Source organism: Epinephelus moara, chromosome 6 (assembly GCF_006386435.1).
Source record: "Epinephelus moara isolate mb chromosome 6, YSFRI_EMoa_1.0, whole genome shotgun sequence".
In the NCBI taxonomy this organism is placed as follows: Eukaryota; Metazoa; Chordata; class Actinopteri; order Perciformes; family Serranidae; genus Epinephelus; species Epinephelus moara.
In genome coordinates this window covers 33790639-33812075 of record NC_065511.1, presented here as the reverse complement: position 1 = coordinate 33812075, position 21437 = coordinate 33790639, and the positions used below count along the sequence as shown (strand labels likewise).

The following is a 21437-nucleotide window of genomic DNA, read 5'->3' as shown; positions in this document are numbered from 1 at the left end:
TTTCTTTAATTTAAATTATTAGTATTATTATTAGAAAATTTAAAAAATCAAATCTAAAATAGATTAGTTGATCAATACATTATTATTTTTATTTTTACCATTTTATTGTTATTATTATTATTATTATTATTGTTGTTACAATTAATAATATGATATTAATAGCTCCATATTTCATATAAAAAAGTCTACTTTACAATAACTTTGTATAAAAATACACTAACTTTTCAGAAAATATAGATTTTTTTTTTACTTCAATTTTTAAAAAATATTGAACATAAAACCGGTACATTTGTGACAAAACATGAACAAATGCAAATAAGAAATAGATATACATATTCATATTCAAAATATGAATTAAAAGGAACGTAAAAAATTGAGAAAAAGAAATTAAAAGCAATCTTATTCAGATTACTTGATCAATAAATATTCTTATTCTTATTTTTATTTTTATTCTGACTATTATTATTGTTATTATTATTATTAGCGTTGTTGTTAGACTGCATAAAAATCATAGGCTAAAGCTGTAAGACTATTTATAATTGTATAAATTTAATATCTACATCTATCATATAATAAAGTATATTACAATAACTTTGTTTTTAATGTACCTTAACTTTTCAAGAATATTTATTTTTTACTTTAATCTCTAAAAAATTAGACATAAAACATACATTTGTGACATGTACTTAAACCAATGTAAATAAGTAATATACATATTTATATTATGCTGAATAGAAAGTAAAAGGGACGTTTAAGTCTATTTAAATCTACTTTTTATTATTAATGTTGTTGCTGTTAAACTACAGGAAAATCATAGGCTAGGGCTATGAGCCTAATTATAATGATATAATATTAATATCTATATCACGTAATAAAGTATATTGGAATAATTTTGTTTTCAATATACTTTAATAGTTCAAATATATTTACTTTTTACTTTAATATCTAAAAAAGTATTCAATATAAAACAGGTACTTTAAAAAAAAAAAAAAAAAAGATAGGCTAAAGGAATCACAGTGGCCAAACTCCTGAATTAATATGGAGCCGAAACTTTTTGATATTTTGGGCGCTGATTATTCAACTCAGGTAACTTGTAATAGTTTTACCCGTCATGTAAATATCCCACATAAAAACACGTAAAAAAAAAAAAAAAAAATCATAAATCTAGAGATATTTCTGTCCTCCATGGTCTGCCACGTCCTAATCTGTTCACCACCTGAAGGAGGGAGGGGGCAGGTACAGAATCACGTGGTCACACAGGTAGATGCACTAAAAAAAAACGGGGAACGTTCAGCCATTACTCCGCGATGGTGACTGCGGGAGGCTTCACGTAAAACCTAACACGCGACGAAACCTGGATTTACGGACCTCACCTTTACGCTCAGGTGTCAAAGTAAAGGTGTTTATACCTCTCGGCTCCCGCGTGCGTGTCCTCTCCGGCTTATCTGCAGTTACCGTCCTTTACTTTAGTGCAGTATTAGAGTAGTTTTTTGTTGTGTTTTTGGGCTGTGTTTGTGTTCAGATGACGGCGCAGGTAGACTACCTGGTGGTGGTTTTCACCGCCACATCTGGCGCGAGCGGAGAGCTGCTGGGATCCGACGAGAAGGAGCTCGTGCAGTTGGTTTGGCAGCTGGTGGATGTAAAGAACAAACAGGTAAAAACTCATTACTACACTTCTTATTACAGCTAATTATTGTTATACTGAAGCAGGAAATGTGCTGGTGAATAAAGGAGTGGGCAGGTAAACAAGTGTAGTTGGAAATAGACTAAATAAACGACAGCCGTTTATAATAATGTTGTAACTTAGGTGAGTAAACATTTATGAGCTGAATATAGGCCCTGAAGTTCAGTACAATGGGAGGACAATTGTTTTCCACAAGCTGATGGACAGTTAACATCAGTTATATCGTGTCAGTAACTCTGAAACATCTACTGTGCTTCACTGAAACTGTAAATTAAATATTCTTATAGTTTAGACACACTGTATTTAACATGCAAATATTATAACTGTTAATATATATGTATAAATTGAGAGTAACATCACATTTACTTGACCAATAAAGCTAATTTGAATTCTGACTATCTTGTCCTAGTTCTATCTACATTGTAAGATGTTATGTCACAGCCATTTAATGCTATTATATCAACCCATGTCTTGTGAGTTTCTATATAGGCTTCTGTTTCAAGACTGACGTGTCTTATTTTTCCCTGAACCAGTTGGGCAAGGTGAATGAGCTCCTCATTAAGCCTGACCTCTCAGACTTGACAGAAGAAAAAGAGGTGGAGGATGTGGTGGAGGAGAGCGAGGAAGAGGAGAACAGATCCGGAGCAGATAATGTCTCCACCGCCACAAGTCTTGAGACCGCATTAAACCTGGTAATAACCTCACTAGAAGTCACTTGAAATAAGTGCTCTTATTACACAGTAATTATGGAGACGCCTGAGGATAGATCATGAACGTCTTCATTTCTTTTTTGCAGTTTCATCTACAACTGACAAATGAGGTGAACAGCGCAGGCGCAGGCACGTCAGTGTGTTTGTGTACAGACGGGCAGCTCCACATCCGTCAAGTTATTCACCCCGAGGCCGCGAGCAAGGTGAGCGAGCTGGATGGGTAAACGCCTCGCAGCCAGGGCGGATGTTCAGCTCAGTGCTGCAGGAACCTTCAGTGCTCACACAGTCACAAAGGGATGTGTTGTGTCAGCACTGTGCTCCCAGGTTGAATTTAATGTTAACGATGAAAGTCGATCCACTCATGCAAACCTGTCTAATGACACACGCCCATGCACATACCGTACCTGTGCACATAAAACGCCACCTACACAATGAAGCTGATGAAATTCTCCCGCATGTCTTAAACCTGCGTGAAGTGTTACACAGAGATTATTCTGCTGGCTTGAGCAAACAGCGATATGATGGCAATAAAAGGGCAGCTGTTGACAGGCCACATGTTCACATCCTTTCATTTCACTTCTTCCCTCCTCAGAACATCCTGGTCCCGGACTGTTTCTACTCTTTCTTTGACCTTCGGAAAGAGTTCAAGAAGCACTTCCCCACATCTGACCTCAAGGCTTTGAATGTACACATCATGGCAGAGTGTATCCTTTCAGAACATGTCACCTGTTGACGTTTGCGCCAGTGAATGTCTGTGAACTATGCTGTTTTTGGACAGTTTTAGGTTCAGCTTGATCTCTTGAGTACACACATTGCTCAGAAACACTCACCACGCATGTCAGAAGTTTAAAAGCCACGGGTGTTGGCTGCAGGACTAGAGGTTTTGAAATGCAAATAGGGAAACAATGGCAGCACCTTACTGAGCACTCGGTGAACAAGTGTGTGTTTAGCCAACAGGGCAAACCCCACACACCCACTGGAACAGGATAACTAACGTGTGTGTGTATTAGTGTGTGTGTGTGTGTGTGTGTGTGTGTGTGTGTGTGTGTGTCTTGCCTCGCTTGCTTCTTATTTACCAGCCACAACAATGTTGCAATGGCTGGTATTGTTTTCAACTTGAGAGTTGGTGTGTGTCATCATGGCAAGATGTGGTGTTGGAGACACCTGTTGTAGCGGGAGCTACCACAGAAATGGTTGTGAGTATTTTGTCTGTCTGTGGACACACTTTGTCACCGCTGTGGTGTCACAACTGTGCAAGATGCAGTCACGAAACTTTATAGGTGTGTTGTTCAGATGCAATTAAGCTCAAATTCGAAGATGGGTGTGGTTTGAGCAAGGGAGTGGGTAGTAAGGGGGTAGTCGGTAAGTCGGAGCTGGGAATGACACACCCACGGCAGTCAAACCTGAGTTGAACACATTCCAATACAACTAAGATGTTGTTAGCAATACCAGTTGATAAGAACACACCACGCTGTGACTTAAACATTCAAATACCATAGCAACATGTCCACAGATAGAAGTTGGACAGTACTGTGTGTATGATTGTTTTAGGGGGATAGAAGTAAGGTTTTATAGGGTATTTTATCCATAGTCGGTGTACTACATACAGTAGACTTCAGTCGGCACGTTTGGAGAAGCAGCAGGAGCATGGACACAGATGCATTACCGTTCCGTCAGACAGCCCATTTCAAGAGAAGATGTTAAGGGCTTCTGCTCCCCACCTATGCTGTCGTCAACGCCACCAGACTCCATTGACAAAAACAGTCATTTTAGCTTGCATAACAAAGGAGCTGCTGGTCTACCGCTGCTTTGATCAGTTAGTCAGTTTGTGTTATTGTTGCTTCTGTGTTTAGCAATGTTAAATCACTGTTTTTCTCAATGGAGTCTGGCTTTGAAAATAGTGATGGAACAACTTCATTTTCCCATCAGAAATCACTCTCTGATAATAAGGTAAAGCAGTGAAAATATTCTAAATATAGCATACACTTATAGCGTTTTTATTTTTTTAGGTGGCCAAAACACATTTTGTTGCTGACCCCTCCACAGCAGTACATTGCCTAGCCTCCATGTCGGACTCCAGCCTGCTTCTCCAACTGACATCTACTGTATGTAATATACTGTCTATGGATAAGTTCCCCACTTTAAAAGATCTGAATTGTCCCTTTAATGAGACACAACTATGACAGAAGTACTACTAACAGTATATTACTGCAGCTTTCACTGCTTTTAATGCCTGAAGCAGCCATCTTAGAATTTAAGGTTGAGGTCGCTGAGGTTCCTCTGGTTCTTCGTGGCAGAGACGTGACTTCATGAGGCGTTCCAGTTGAAATTTTTGACTTGGAGCTCAGATATTCAGACTTCCTTGTGCAAATGAAATGTACAATAAGAAGTAGGGAAGGGGCCATTGTTCCCCCCACTTAACACCCTTGGACCACTTTTATTTTAAGTTTATATCATGTCTGGAGGGATCCGATCGCAAAATTGTCTCTAATTGTGCCTTCTTTCTGTTAGCATTATTTGTTCATTTTGCACTTGTGTGTGACTCATCATACAAAAACCTTTTTGCTGTCTCCGCACTGTTAGACTTTTTTCTCTTTTAGTTGTATATTGTTTGCTTTCCTTGACTGCCTCCTCCTCAGCTTTTAGTATACCTATTGATGTGCCCGCCATGTGGGATCCCTCAGCCACACTGGATCCGTCAGCCATACTGCCTCCAGAGGCAGCAGTGCAGCAGGTCCAGATTATGGGCAGCATTGTCCTTGCCCTGCTTTCTGAGCCATTCAGTGAGTAAACTCTTCATGGTTTTATATAACAGTGAAACATTAGGGATGAGTCAGTTAGTTTGACATAAAGGCCTCAGAAAAGTGTGTCACTTTAAGAGCACTGTTAATATTTTAGGAAATTAGAGCTGAAGCAGAAAATGAATCAGCAACTATTTTTGATTTAGTTATTCCACTTAGAAAAGCCTGTTATTTGATGGTCTAGGCTTCTTCATTGTTGGGACTTGCTGTTTTTCTGTTGTATATGATAGTAAATTAATATATCTTTGAATTCTCGACTATTATTGCTTTAATTTCTGGCATTTTTCACTGCTGTCTGACATGCTCTATGTCAAACATCTAATCAATAAACAGAGATAATAACTGGCAGATTCACCTGAAGTGAAAATATTTGTGAGTTTCAGCAGTGGTATTCTCTTTATATAGAAACTCCAAAATATAGTCTAATTTTCACCCGTTAGACTGTTATCTTGTTGATTAGAAAGTTCTATATTTAGGTTCACTCATGGGATCTAATCTGTAATCTCGTTTTGGAAAACCAAGCTGTTGCTTTCCCATTACAGACCACACGTTTTCTACCCAGGAGAGAGTTAGTGAGAAGTTTGAGACTGGCACTTGGTGAGTAAAGTTTGTTCAAGATAAATATTCTTTTTGTTCTCTGCCTCTGAAATCAACTCCAAGTCTACTTCTGCTGTGCTAATGTCTGTGTGTGTGTGTGTGTGTGTAGCAGTAAGATGGAGAAAGTGAGTGACAACACAGTGATCAGAGCCAGAGGGCTGCCGTGGCAGTCTTCTGATCAGGACATTGCCCGATTCTTCAGAGGACTCAACATTGCCAAGTATGTTGATGCTATATTATAACTGCAGTGCATTCTCATTTATGGAGGGTCAACCTGCTGTTTACATAGGGTTTAACGTCCTCTATGATGCTCTGTATGTTGTGTAGAGGAGGGGCTGCGCTGTGTCTCAATGCTCAGGGGAGGAGGAACGGAGAAGCTCTTGTTCGTTTTGTCAGTGAAGAACACAGAGACCTGGCGCTGCAGAGACACAAACACCACATGGGCAACAGATACATAGAGGTAACCTGTCTGAATTGGTATTAAATAAAGACATACTATGCAGAATTTCATAAAAAGAAACAATGTATTGACTCATGCAGATGTAATCCCTCTTAGTCATCACTTATGACCCACTAGAAGTGTGTGGCGGTGTGTTTTTCTGCAGAGACTCTGCCCTCTACCTGTATTTCCTTATTTCTTGTTACTTTCATGTCTGGGACGTTTTTGGGACTCAGGTGAGGTTGGGGCTTTATAAAAAGGTAGTGACCAGGTGCCAGACCTTAAGCAGCAAGCATCCAAAAGAAACAGCGCTGAAAAAATGCAGATATAGCAAGGCGAAACGCCCAACGACAGTGACTCTGGGGTTGGCTTTGACTGTCACTTTTGTTAGCGAGCGTGTGTACAAACAGTAACTAACAATCCTGCATAGTATACCTTTAAGTAAATGAGCTACACTACTTAATCACCTATGTGTTTTCCCGTCATTTATTCCAGCTACGCCTATAGTGACAGTAATTCTTAATTTCTGTCTTGTTCCTTTCTGATGGCAGGTTTACAAAGCAACAGGGGAGGACTTCCTGAAGATAGCAGGAGGTGAGAAGATACAGCCATTTGTAATATACAGTATTTTGCCTTTCCAGGAACAAACTGAGACATATCACCATGACTTGATGCAGAAAAGGCACAAATTGGCAGATAAAAATTCCCCAGAATGCAGAAAATGAAGTGTTTGATGCTCAAAATTTTCTGGCAATGGATCCCAAACCCCTTGTTTTATATGCGTCCCCCTCAATGTTGAAAGAAACCTACGGCCTGGGTATCAGATTAAGATCCATAGGAAGCTCTCCATACCATCACCGAGTGCTGCTAAAGGATAGAGAACTTAAAGCTACAGTGTGATCATTTCTGCTTTTAACTTGTGGTTAAAATTGTGTGTCTGTGTCCGCCAGGTACCTCCAATGAAGTAGCAATGTTCCTGTCCCGTGAGGACCAGATCATTGTGAGGATGCGAGGTCTCCCTTTCACCGCCACACACGAGCAGGTGCTTGCCTTCTTCTGCCCCGAGGAGGGCCTTAAAGAGACGTGTCCGGTCAGTGGTGGGAAGGACGGCATCCTATTTGTTCGCTATCCAGACGGGCGGCCCACTGGCGATGCCTTTGTTTTATTTGCCTGTGAGGAACACGCCCAGTGTGCCCTGAGGAAACACAAGGAGATCTTGGGGAGGAGATATATCGAGCTTTTCAAAAGTACAGCAGCAGAGGTCCAACAGGTATGTCAGGGTGCCTGCCTGGATGTGGGTGTGCAAAGTGGATATTTGTGTGCATGTGTTCATTTTTAACTTGTAGAAACTCTTCCTCATATATCCCCTTATTTGAATTGATGAATGTTGTGTTCTGTTTTGTCCTCCTGTTTGTTTCTGAGGGCAAAAGGAGGATTTTAAGGAGCTGTTTGAGTTTGTGTATGCACACTGTGTGAGTGTGAGTGACAATGTGTGGGTGTGTTTTTCCTCAGGTAGTTGTATTGGAGTAGGGCTTATGGGTGGGGACCTGCCTAACAAGGTTGACTGTGTGTGTGTCTGTTTCCCTTAAGTATGTAGGTACACACAAATACTGCGTGAGAGATCTCTCTTTCTCCTTTGTCGGTCTTCCTCTGTCTTTCTCCCTCTCTTGTGAGGTGAACACATGTGGACTAATTTTCTTATCTTCGCGGACCGATAAGCTCACGGCCCACATCCATATCTATGCAGAGGCTTCTCCTCATGCTTTTATGTAGGACAGAGAGACTGATGTGTTTTATTGGCCCTCTCCAGAAATGCAAACAAGCCAGCGTCTGTCTGACATTGCAACACACCTTTAAACACAACATGGACATGTCTTTGCTGTGTGCTAAATGTTGGCCTATACTGCATGTTTATCAGTGTGTATGAAGTTTTTTCATTCTTCAGTTTTTACTGATGATAGTTAGTGTGTGTTATAGTGTCTGAGTGTATTATTTTATCCTGAAAATGATCCCCTAAAGGGGAGAAAGACTAACGTAAACTAGATGAAATCAGTTCTGCGTCATTGTCAGTCTTTGCTGCAGGCAGAATATGTTATTTACTGTCTGTGTGTTTTAGGTGTTGAACCGATACTCGTCAGCCCCTCTGATCCCCGTGACCCCTGCCCCCTTGGTGTCAATGCTGCCCTCAGTGTCTCTCCTGCCCCCTCCTGTTGGTATAAGGGACTGCCTGAGGCTAAGGGGGCTGCCATACACAGCGAGCATAGAGGACATTCTCACCTTCTTGGGCGAGTTTACACAAGATATCAGACCACATGGCGTGCACATGGTCCTCAACCAGCAGGTACATGCCGCAACCGCACTGACACACCCTTGAACTGACATGCTCTCTGACACAATCCTGTAGAGTAATATCTTACTGTCTCTGTCTCCAGGGTCGTCCATCAGGCGACTGCTTCATCCAGATGACCTCTGCAGAGCGTGCTATTCATGCCTCACAGCGGCTCCACAAACACATGATGTCTAGCCAGCGTGGGGCCAACAGCCGCTACGTGGAGGTGTTCCCCTGCAGCGCAGAGGAGATGGGCCTGGTGCTGATGGGAGGCTCGCTCTCACACACACATACACACACACACACCCGGAACAGGAGTGGGACAGGGCTCAGCCCGCCGCCATGTAAGTCCAGACGTAAGTGCTGCTGGGAGCTGGGGGTGCTTCGGGACTGCAGGGTAGGTGGGCTCCTGCCGTTGGGGGCAGGGTTGCTGGGTTTTCTCCAATCTAGTACTGTGGGAGGTAGGGGACACCTGGTCTGACTGGGAGGATGCAAAACTGTGTCTGTGAGAGTGTGTGTTGGCGTGTGTGTGTGTGTTTGTGGGATACCTCTTTGTAATTTAGTGAGAATAAATCACCCATCTGCATGCACTGAGAACCCTCATGTGTTAACTGTTTGTTCTACCTTTTCACCTGTGTTCACAAATTCTGATTGTAGTTGATCTTCTTCAGCGGCATGTTTGTCACTCATTCTTAATTTTATCACTTTACCACTGCTTGATCATAAAGATCTGCCAGGGTTGGAAAAGTGTAAGCAAAACAGCCAGTCTGTGATATTTCAAAGTGGCTTACAACTCTCCAGTCTTATCAGATTGGTAGTGGTGGTTGTGGGATTTAGCCTCAGTAGACCGGCGCACCTCAGGTGTGTGAGCGTCTTCTGTGCTTGTCCAATCAGTGGAGCTGTGGGAAAGGTGGGCAGAGCTGAAACGCTGGTGCGTAGAAATGTTGTTTGTTCTCCGAGTCTGTAGTCCTTCACCATGAATGTGCACTCGTGCGTGTCTAGTTTTCAAAAAGAGGTCTGATGTTTGTGAGTTGTTCGATATGAAGTGCAGATGTTCCATTGAGTCAACAGTACACGTCACAGGGACTCAAGGCTAGACATGTGTGGGTAGTCTATGGATTCCTGAGTAGGGGTGGGAATTGAAAACAGTTTCCAGTTGGGAACCGGTTCCAAATTGTCCGATCTCATTGTAATCATATGCCTCAGAGCTTATCACTTCCCTTTATCGATGCTGGCATGTTTTTCTGACAGCAAAACAATGACGGCAAAGTCATGTGTCTAAGGTGCTGGAAACTTGTAGCAAGAAAGAGTCATGACGGAGAATAGGAAATGCCCCAAAGCTCGGCTTGACAACAGTGCTGCTTGTAAAATCTGTAGAATTATCATTTCAAGTAAGGGAGCAAACACCAGCAATAAGCCGAAATGTCTGTCTATGCAACGTGAGCTTAAACTCCAGGAAAGCCATGAATCTGTCACTACTGTACTGTATGTTCCGCTGCTTCCCAACCAAGGGTAAATAGCCTCTTAAAACAACATTAGTGCCACGCAGGCAGGCTGAGCAGTTTCTTTCTTTGACTAAGAAAGCCTGAATGAAAAACAAATGCTGTACAAATACTCTCTCGTCTCATCCACACTGTGTTTCCACTCAGAGATAATACAACAGTTGTGTGTGTGTGTTGATATGGAAAACCTTTGTGGTCCTACTTTTTTTGTACCCAGAAAATTGATCAGGAATCAGTAAAGAATCGGGTCGATAAGCAGGCTCGATAATGGCATTGATAACAGTAAAGTTTAATAAATTCCCATCCCTGTTCTTGAGAAAAAACACATGTTAGATAGAGAGCAAGTCCCTGTTCCACATAAAAACATACCGAGCCTGTAGCCATAAACTATCAGACAGCACTGATAGGCCTAAAATCGTATAGAGCGTAAATTGGATCTATTATATAATTGTTTTTCTGCTGAATTCATCCACAACCACTTCTGGGATCCTAACGATATCTCTGTCCTCTGAGGGCAATGTTGCTCTCATTTTGCTACATAGGATATATAGATGCATTTATCAATTAGACATGTGTCAGGTGCTGAGTAATGGTGGTCATTGTTTGCACGTTTGCATGAGCGCCTCTCTCAGAAACAAACAATGACCAGACTTCCCCATCACCACTCTCTGTTTCTGTTTTTGTTTGATTGTTTTTAAGTATTTTGTTTCTCCCTCTGTTCTCTCCTCTCCAGGTTTATCTCCACCGTCCTACTCCTTCGCCCCTGCTCCACCTCTCATGTCCACAGAGGCTGCTGCTGCCCTCTACCCTCCCATCGGTCAGGTGTTGCTGGCCCCACGCCCGCTGCCACCGGGACATGCCTACTACCCCGCTTCAGCTCAGCTATACATGAACTACGCAGCCTATTACCCGAGGTAAGCAGTGATGGTCACAGGTGTACACAGACAGACACATGCTGGCATCCAACTTTTAAAAATGCTCTCAATCTCCCAATCTTAAACCAGTTCTCTTAGGAATGGAACGATATAAGAATTTAACGCAGATCACGATAAAAAATACTCCCAATAAGTTCATTGTGAATTTTTCTGGTATCAGAATAATTGTGAATATTGAGTCCAGCTCCACCCAAAGAGACTGCTGGGCAACCAACAGTAAAAGACACTCTGTAAAAACAGGCTGTGTCCACGTCAACTTCAAAAAATGTAAAAGATTTCAAACAAGCATCGGCATGTTTTATATCAAGAGATATGATGCCATTTCAAAAAAGTTTGGTTGTTTGTTTTTTTTAACTTAAAAGGATGTTCACTAAAAAAAGATGTGGGTCATATCTGTGATGCAAAACTATTTATTTCTTTATATAAGGTAAAGTGATTTAAGCATGTTTTAGTTCCATTTTAAGCGTCTTAAGCACATTTTGATGATTATCAGGATAATATATCAGGATGATTGTGACATGAAATTTTCCGATTTACCCATGCCTCCCTCAGATTGTTTGTGACATGCTTCTTTAATATTTGGATCAAGCAAAACACCCCAGAACTTTACTCAGTTTAAATACTTTCAGTACTTTTGTGTGATATTGATGCTAACATAATGTTGTGCTGTTTCATGATATCTTGCTTCAGTCCAGCCCCCACAAAAAAATGCCACATGCAAATTCACTGTACGTGAAAGTAACATATATAATGAACCTTTTCAGAACTATTACAGATCGATTTAAACAAGTATTTCACTGCAGAAAGGAAAAACTAGGCTGTCTGTGCGGCATTTGCTTTTGCTCAAGAGGTAGAAAGTCTACAACTACCAGAATGCACTGCAGTAACCAGACCAATAAACGCTCCCGCTGGTAGGTGATGTAGTGTGAGCTTGGCAGTTTTAAAACAGGAAACAATATGGCAGCCGGCTGGTTTCTTAAAACGTTGTAGGTGAAAAATAGGCAACACAGAATCTTGGTTCATATTTAATCAGTGCTGTTAAGTTTTAGTGTTTGATCTCAGTTTACTTAAGAGTCCATTTTTACAGGAAACAGTATGGTGGCCACTTTCTGTTTACAAAGTCTTCTTTTATAGATAAACAGTGCAATAAAATATGTTTTCGAAAACACTGTAGATGAGAAATTGGTAACACAGTAAGAGAATCTTGGTTTATATCTGCTTAGTGTTATGGTTTGATCTGAGTTTGGTCTGAGAGAGGCCAGGTTCTGTCTGTATCCACTTCTTTGTGTCCATGGTGGCGGGCATATAAAAATGCCAAGTACAACCTGTAGTTGAAGCAACAGCCCTCGAGCCAAAGAACATCCGCCTGATGACATGAAAAATGCATTTGAGCTGAGAGATAAGCAGGGAGATCTTGGTGCTGTTGAGATGGAGGGAAGTTTACCACAGTTCATTTACACATACTACCCACATTGTTAAGATACAAAGCTGGTTGAAAATCAGCAAAGTGTCCCTTTAGGAGCTAGCGGACTTCCTTGCCCTGAACTGAACCTGTCAGACAACCTGTGTTCAATTGCGATCTGTTTGAGTAAGCGAATAAGAAACATAACCATTATTGTTTACATGTTTGATTTCCTGAGCCCTGTGTTTGCATAGGTATTATTATGGTAACTTGAAGAACGTGAGCGCACCAAAACAATTCAAGATCTAGTTACATGTTATGTATACTGGCGAGCCCTTAAAAAAACGAATTTTTCCCGTTTTTTTTTTTTTACTGTGAAATAATAACGAATGTCAAAAACTGCTCAGCAATTTATTTGGACTGTAACAGTTCGCAAGATACCCTTTATTGTATCTGGCATTTTATCGCATGCACACCAAAAATAGACTCTAAGAGGAGCAGTTTGGTTAAAATGCATCTTGGCAAGGGGAACAGCTGGGACAAGGGTAGTTAATAACTGAACACTGTGGTATCAGCGTACTTGGTAAACATCAGTGACCTCTGTTTCTCCCTGGTCAGCGCTCTGTCATTGAGAAAACATTGTATAGACGACGCCCAAAGTTACGCCTGGTTCGTGATTCATACCTGCTTTGTTTGCTATGAAACATGCAGCCTTTAAGTTATGTTGTTTTCTGTTTATGGATGTTTTCCTGATAATAGTCTGTCTGTGCCTTCTCTCCAGTCCACCTGGCTCACCTACCACCATAGGCTTCTTCCCCTCCCCCTCATCCCTCTCCTCCCCAGGGGGGTTGGTGCGCATGCCGGGTCTGACCTACAACAGCAACGGAGTCAAAGAACTCATTAATGCAGTGCAGGGATACCAGGTAAGAGCCTGTTTTCTTCAGATGCACCATATATGCGTAATAGCAGGTTATTAACACAGCTCCTATACATGCAAATACCCCCAGAGCTCACTCACCTCTCTGTAGGATCCAAGTGTTGTATTGAAATCCTCTCCTGTTGTGGGTGTGTATTGTCAGGCATCCACTGAGTTTGCCCCGAGGCTATCAAACTAGTTTATCCTGTCTACTCTCCCTGTTCTGTCACACATGCACTGCTGCGTGCTTAGACTTGAATGGGAGGAACTGGAGTCTTATTTGAACTTGGAAGAAAGTGAAGAATCCCAGTGATATGATCCAAAAGAGTTTATATTTAATGAAGAGACAAACTTGGAGCGAGAATGTGCAGTATTTTTCTCCCATGAACAAACTCCTCTTTAACCCGAAATGCTGGAGTTCAAAGGTCCATGTGGCCTTAAGGTTAGTGTCTGTGGTTGCTTGTGTCTCAGTCCCCTGACTCTGTCATTCCTCCCCCTTCATCACACCACAGTACGCCCCTGAGGATGCTCTTGTGCACGCCCACGGGCCTCTGCACGCTCACGACCCGACCGGGACATTGCTAACGCAGCCCAAAGAATGGGTGTGTATTTAAGGTGTCTGAGGCAGGTGGCAGGTAAGGATTGGCTGAAGGCTGAGTCGGGGGGATTGTAGATTAGACAGTGGTTGTAGCCGGGGTTTGGGTCTTGACTGGCGCAACAGCTCAACAGCCACGCTTCCTACTATGCAGACAGGGAATTTTCCACTAACCACATGCAGTAGCAACAATGGACACATTTTTGATTGGGATGAGTGGTTAGAGGAAATTTCTTGGATTTTAATTAATCGGTGGGTTTTGTTTTCAATTGTTTGGTCTTTTATGGCAGTGTGCTTCATCTAACACTGCCTACATGTCTGTCACCTCATGAAGTTATTTATACGCCACAGAGGGCTAATTGACCTTGTTCGCTAAACCCCGCCTCCGGACAGAGATTGCCCAATCATAGTGTAGCAACTGTAACTAGGCACAACAGACCTGTCAAGCTTTGAATTTCTTGATATGCAAAGAGCTCCAACGAGAGCTCTGTATCTCATGAGATTTGGACAGTAGTGTTTTTAGCCCTTTTTACATAGAGATCACGCTACAGAGCTACTACTAAGTCCCTTCTTTATGCCTCCTTTGCATTTTTACACAGAACAGAACAACAGCAGCATCATGCTGCTCCATTGTGGGATTTTAAATAGCATGCCGGCATCGTGGAACCAATAGAAGCATGACAGGCGTAACATGTCATATAACAGCGTCTGACTCTGGTGTGACATATAACACGAGTCGGCAGTGCATTAGATATAAAAAATAACAATGGTGTAACATGGCAATAACAATCATTTACCGTCTCTGTTATATGGTGGCTGATCTCGTCCTCTGCTCAGAGAGTAAGGAGCTCCCGAATGTTATTGTTTTTCCAATTTGCGGACATTTTTGGCCACGGTGCTTCTTATTTGAGTTAGCCATTTACTGCTACTAGCTGCTTTTAAATCTCGTGGTGGTTCTCACACATAAGCTGTCCTGTTTATACAGATATCGTTTCAGCGCAGTTACAACCTCTCGTGGCAGCTTCAAGGCAAGACAATGCTGTCCCCCCATTCTGCAATCGTACCGTATGTAAAGAACAATGAGGCAGCATTAGGTGGCAATCACACAGAAATGAGACGCTAGAGACGCGGACGCTTCAAAGACACTTGAAACGCTGGAAGTGCTTATTCAGTGCGCGTTAGCTACTGGCGTCTGACTCTCAAAAAGTTGAAAATATTTTAACTTTTCAGCGTCTACAAAAACAAGCGTCTAAAAAGACGCTGGAAAAACGCCCGTCTAAAAAGAGCTTGAACGCCAGTCAGACGCGCCGTATCATAGGAAAATAATGGTTTTACTGGCGTCGCGTTTCTAGCATTTCATCTCGGTGTGATCGCTCCCTTACGGCGCGATATTCCCGGTTTGAACAGGCAGTGTAAAAAGGGCTTTTTTTCTTTTTATCTAAAAACAATAACACAACAGTAAAAGTGTAAGGGATGGATTACACACTGTGTTTATCTGAGCTGGAATCCTCAGCATATCCAGCTAACTAGCTTATTTAATAGAAGCAGAAGACGCACTTATGTAGGCTTCATATATGCTTCAAGGGAGAAGGTACTCCCAAGGTGCATTTCGGAAAGAAGCATCTAATCACTAAGCTTAAAATTATATCATGGCGTCACTAACTGCTGCAGCTGAAAGTTTTGCTGTTGAGAAAAGATTTTTTTAATTTGTAGTTGAACAATTGCAACAGCGAAGCATTGCAGTTACAACTGGGTTCTTTTCTATGGCAACACCGGCTTAGGCTTATGGGTATTGTAGTATTGTAGTATGTAGCATCGTTGGCTGCTCCAAAAAATGACAGATGAAACATGATTTCTTAGAAGTAAAGTTATCCCACAGAGTTTCACTGTTAAGCAACATGTTGAAAAAATAATTAAAAGAGAATACAGAATGGAGAAAAACACGTAAGAGCTAGCAGCGCCTCTCACTTTACCACTCTAAAGAAATCACTACAAACTTTATCGCCACAGTTGGAAACTTTTATAAAAGGAATTTTTTTAGCTGAAACTGTCACTATTTCCACACACAGTAACACAGACAGGTCATCCGTAAAAACAAATCATGTCACTCTGCCTCCTCATAGCGCTTCTAATAGTATTTGCAGGAATCCACCGCATTTAAATAAAATAATAACCAGTCAGAGCAGAGGAGTGTCTAACGCAGCTGTCAATCATGTCATTTACTGCTGTGAACTGTGGTCAAACAGTCAAGCTAGGCAGTGATTCAAGATTCTGTTACTGCATTGGTTATTTCTCTTCTCAGATGTTTTCAGGAACGTATTTTAGTGCACTGTTTAGCTGTAAAATGAGAAAGTTTGTGACTCTGCCGCCATGTTGGAAACAGTGGACCGAAAACAAAGCATCGCCCACCGGCTGGAGCAAACTTTATCAATCTTTATCAATGTACAGCTAAACAGTACATTAAAATCTTGATTCATATGTCTTTTTTCATATCAGCGCTGCTTAGTTTTAAAGTTTGACTGCTGTATACAAACGATGACTGACAGCTGTGTTTGAGACTCCTCGGCTCTGATTGGCTGTTTTCGTTCAGTAGATTCTTGCAACAAGGAGGAGGAACTTGTTTTTTTCACAGACTATCCGTCGCAGTAGTAGTGACAGTTTCAGCAAATATGACAAAAGGTTAAAAGTTATCAGCTGTAGCTTTAAGTTGTAAATCTGCCACGGTTTTGTTGTGCAAGAAAAAAAGCTTGACAGGCATAGCAACAGTAACTAAGGGAGGCGGGGGTTAGTGAACGGTCAATTGGTGCTGTTGTCGTGTAATAATAGGTAATAACAGCCTTCAGGTGGTTGAGAAGGTGACGGGTAACATCTGGTGCTGGTGTAAGGGCTCTGTGTTGGACGCTGCAACACTGGGATAATACTCTTCTCTCTCTGTCAGACCTTTCCTTACCCCAATCTCTCCTTCCTCTCCTCCTCCAGAGTCCCGTGGAGTCCGTTTCTCTCCTGAGCAGCAGCCTGATGGGTCAGTCAGGCGGAGGCGACGCTCCTCTCATGTCCCTCCCCGCTCTCATGACCAAGCCTGCAGGGCAGTACCTGGACCTGACCACCCTGATGTAGGGTCCCAAACATACAAAGGTCACTTGGTACATGTCAAAGACTTGTAATGTATTTCTAGGTTTTTAAAAATAGTCTTTTAGATGTGTTATTTATATCGTTAAGAACAGAAATTAATGTATTTTATACCAAAATCATTGTGGCCTTAGCCAAAAATAGCAGTTTTTGTCTTATATTGCACAGTGTGTATTTTAAAAGCTTTATAGAGATTTTTTTAATGTGTTATATTATAATCACTATGATATATTTGCTAGCCAAACTAGAGAAGAATGACCTAGTAGCAGCCAAGCTAAATCTTTTCTGTAAGCTTCTCTGTGAAGAGTGAAAGTGAGCGTGAGTGTGTTTCAGTGTGAAAGAGATGAAAATGAGTATTATGCATGGCTGTGTCGATACGTCTTAATACTCAATCTTTTTATGCAATGCATTTAATGTGTTTATATACGTTTGATACAGTACACAGTGATTGTATGGAAGCTTTAGTGCATGAAGAAGTTAGTAGTAAAACTTTAAGATGTTTACATTATGCCAAATATCAATGCACTGCTAATCAATAAGGCTACTAATGAATATAATAGCAGTATCTTTGAATGAGAACATACTGTATATGTTACACTGTGAGTTTGTCAAGTAGTCTGATCCCTGCATCAAGATTCACTTACAAAAATGTGACATCTCACACTCATTAGCCCCTTCCTTTGCTCCTCTACGTACCCTATATGGGTCTGTTTTCATGTTGTGTAATGCCACTGTAGTCTTGCCCTTTGTTATGGACTCACATTTGAACAGAGGACAGCCCCAGTTCTCTGTAACCTAACCACAGGGTTGCGATCTTCAAGAGGACTCATGTCGCAAGCTCTCATTTTACCGAGTGAATCACAGGAGACGGAGGATGATTCTGACAGATTTTATTACGTACTTTACTCAGAGAAAACCACATGGATTTATCAGTCCGTCACACTTTCCTTGTCTTCTTTCCACCATCTACGCTGATGCGATGAAGCAAACAGGGTCACCTGCCCAAATACCAGTTCTCTTTTTAACTTAATCATTTACAAAGTAGATGGAAAGCAGTGGTGCCCCCAGAAATTTTTCACAGTGGTTGCCAGATGGGGCCACTGAAAATCTTGAGTTGGCACACAAAGACTCATTTATGCTGGCTAGTTCAAAAAAATATGTCAGTATGAGAGTTAACAACCTGCATACTGAGATACTTAGGTTTCTTATTCCACAGTTAAAGGGATATTTCTAATTTTTGGTAGTTGGGTTGTGTGAGGTACTTTATCCATAATCGATATATTACCTAGAGTAGATGGCAGTTGGCGTGCCCCCAGTTTAGAGAAGCAGGATGGAGTCTGACAGAGAAGCTAAGCAATGTAGTGCTGTGGACCTATAAAAGTTCTACCTGAACTAAACTGTATCACTTTAAGTGTACACTACATTTAGAATATTTTCACCTCTTTACCTTTGCGTCACACAACCTGTTCCAACAGGGAAGCCGTTAATGACTTCAGTTTCACATCCCTCATCAAAACCACCAGACTCCATTGAGAAAAACAGTAATTTAACATTGCTAAACACAGGAGATGCTGTTCTCCCGCTGCTTCGATCAGTTAGATTTTTTGTGTTATTGTGTGACTTTGGTAAATCTGGACTAACCTTTTGAAATGCCAAAGTCACACAATTACACAAAAAACCCAACTGATCGAGACAGCGGTAAACCAGCAGCTCCTGTGTTCAGCAATGTTAAATTACTGTTTTTCTCAATGGAGTCTGGCATTGAAGAGAGCGATTTAATGGCTTTAGTTCCCCATTGGAAATTGCTGTCTGACAGAAAGGTAAAGCAGTGAAAATATTCTAAATATAGCGCTTATTTTAACTGATAACAGCAGTACATAGCTTAGCTTCCGTGTCGGACTCCAGCCTGCTTCAACAGAGAGGCGTGCTGACTGACATCTACTTTATGTAATGCATTGACTATGGATAAGTACCTCATACAACCCCACTTAAAAAACTCTGAATTATCACTTTAATATTGCTAATTATCTGATGTGCACAGACTTATGCCAGTACATTTAAGATTTTGATTGAATGTGTCATGTATCTCTACATGTTAGGTGATATATTGTTCTTGTCTCTTTCCTTTAAAAGACAAATATACAGCCTTTTTGCCATAGAGCTCATTTTCATTCTGATTTCTTGAGGTGAGAGTTAAAGGGCCCCTTTGAAAGTGGCCATGCCAATTGCTCCCTCGCCAAAATTTACTTTGGAGCGTTATTTGGCCCTCTTCCTGACAAGCTATGTCGACATGGTTGGGACCAATGGATGCCTTAGGCTGTTTATCTTCACGCTAGCTTAGAAAAATGAGCACGTCACAGCCTTTAAAGACAGTTATATCAGCCTCCAATTATTTCCGCCAACAATTGTATCAGGGCGGCCATGGCCCCCTCTGGCCTGCCTTTGGGGGCACAACTGATGGAAAGTTGAGAAGGAAAGGAAATGAAGGACACCTCTGATGTGTATCTTGTGAATTTAATTGCCATTTATGCCCTGCACAGTCGCTGTTTTGACTCTGTGTTGCTGTATACACTTCCTGCAGTAGGACTTCAAACTCCTGCTCAGGACGTCCTGCTGTGGCAATGCTGAAACAACAATAAACATAACGTGAAGTCTCTTGGCTCTCGGGTGTTTGATTTTGCTATTTGCCTTAACTCCACTTTGCTGTGTACTTATTGTCTCTGTCTGTACTTTGGGAGGGTTTGTGAAGAGCAGGAGCGCAAACACACAGGTGGAGTTGTGTGATGACAGAATGTGGCCAGAGGCAAAACTGTGGGAACTCCCTCACACTGTGCTCAGTGATCACCTCTGCGATTCCCACACACACATATATGCTATAGCAAAGAAACTATTGTCACTCAGACACACTGAACACATTATCTGAGAGGATGGATTTTTTTTTTTTTAACAGGGTGGAAAAGTGAAGAATAGAGAAAGCAGGAAGGGGGAAGCGAGAAGGAAGGCAGACAAAACCATGTCGGACCCCCTCAGGGCAGATTTGGCATTGTGTAATACAATCTTGTGCACCCCACCCAACCTGATCCCTTTTAAACACACTCACTCTCCCAGTTACAAAAACCACTGTTGAATCCAGCATAGCAACACCATTAGTATCTATGCAACACGGCCCAAAATACTTTTTTTCTCTTTAACTTTCATCACCTCACTGACAGTTAAGGTGGAAATATACCGTATGTGATCTACCGAGGGATAAAAGCAGTGTGATTACACAAGAGGTTATTTCATGATTTGACAAAAAGCATTTCTTTGTATGTCAAGTGCAAACCCTCAGGTGCAAGCACTTTAGCCTTGTTAAAATCTTTGTATAGTTTAAAATTAGCATTAACATGAATTGAAGTGAAGTACAGATTAACAGACTTAGAGTAAATTAAAGTAATTTTGTCTGTGATTAAGTATAATCCAAAGAATAATAGACTTTGAAAATTATTATTAAAGGAGGATTTCTTTCTTTTTGCTAAAGGGAGGGCAGTTTGATTGAATAATTCTATAATTTTATTTTAGCACTCTCCTGTGGTATTTACTGCTAAAAAAGATTTAAGATTTAAGAGAGACAGTTACAATAAAATACTTAAACACTTACTACACCATTGTGACCTATATCAGAATGGGGGATGGTCTTCTCTCACCGATAGATGGGAAAAACATTGTCTCCTTTTTGTTTATAAGGCATTGCTAGGAAAGCTTCTCTTTAAAAATCAAATCCATCTCATCTCAAACACTCACAGAGATTTTTATCCCTTGAAACTCCTCAGATCAGCACTGAGCTCGCTAAATTTGCTTTTTCGCATCAAATAAATGGAACAAGTTACAAGAGGTATTTAAATCAGACAGGTATGTGTCGTTAGATCATTTCAAGTGTATCCTAGATGGTATGGTTGTTTTACAGTGTTCCTGCTTTGGTTGACTGACAGACATTTTCTACATTCATATATATATATATAATCTGTTGTATTGAGGGGTGATGTATGTGAAAATATGAAAGTGCTGAAGGCCCTTAGTGGCAATGTAGCCAGTGCCTGAGTCTTTAGTTGTTCTTTGTATAAGAGGCAGCTCATAACCACAATTTTGGCAATTGGTAATTTCACTCCTAATGGGCAATTGACCTTTGACTAAGCTCCCTCATCCCCCATAGACTCTAATGTGACTTTTTCAGATTTCCTTCATTTTCAGGCTGGTTTTGTGGATTTGGAGCTAAATGTTCCTGGGTTACGTCGTGTATTAATGATACTCATTACCTGGAGAGGTTGAAAGGAGATGTATATTTCTTCTCTTTTCCAAAACCAAAATCAAACTCCACTAAGTGTAGGGTTAGTTAGCTAGCTACTTAGGATATAACCT

The 21437-nt window shown here is 41.2% G+C and overlaps 1 protein-coding gene across 4 annotated transcripts; it reads left to right on the top strand.

Moving 5' to 3' along the window:
• The first annotated feature begins 1300 nt into the window (after positions 1 to 1300).
• On the top strand, positions 1301 to 19694 carry esrp1 (epithelial splicing regulatory protein 1). Of its 4 annotated transcripts, none has more exons than XM_050046849.1 (16): positions 1301 to 1654; positions 2218 to 2376; positions 2481 to 2597; positions 2987 to 3098; positions 5034 to 5177; positions 5738 to 5792; positions 5902 to 6012; positions 6120 to 6252; positions 6783 to 6825; positions 7182 to 7501; positions 8348 to 8572; positions 8664 to 8904; positions 10796 to 10976; positions 13181 to 13322; positions 13828 to 13917; positions 16890 to 19694. In XM_050046849.1, exons 1-16 carry the CDS (start codon positions 1523 to 1525, stop codon positions 17025 to 17027), a joined length of 2343 nt encoding a protein of 780 aa, XP_049902806.1. In that variant the 5' UTR covers positions 1301 to 1522; the 3' UTR covers positions 17028 to 19694. The 4 variants fall into 4 exon arrangements, with proteins under 4 accessions (XP_049902806.1, XP_049902805.1, XP_049902808.1 ...); XM_050046848.1 differs by having other exon boundaries at positions 8664 to 8916; XM_050046851.1 differs by having other exon boundaries at positions 8664 to 8916; positions 13828 to 13950; positions 16890 to 17025.
• Positions 19695 to 21437: the final 1743 nt, after the last annotated feature.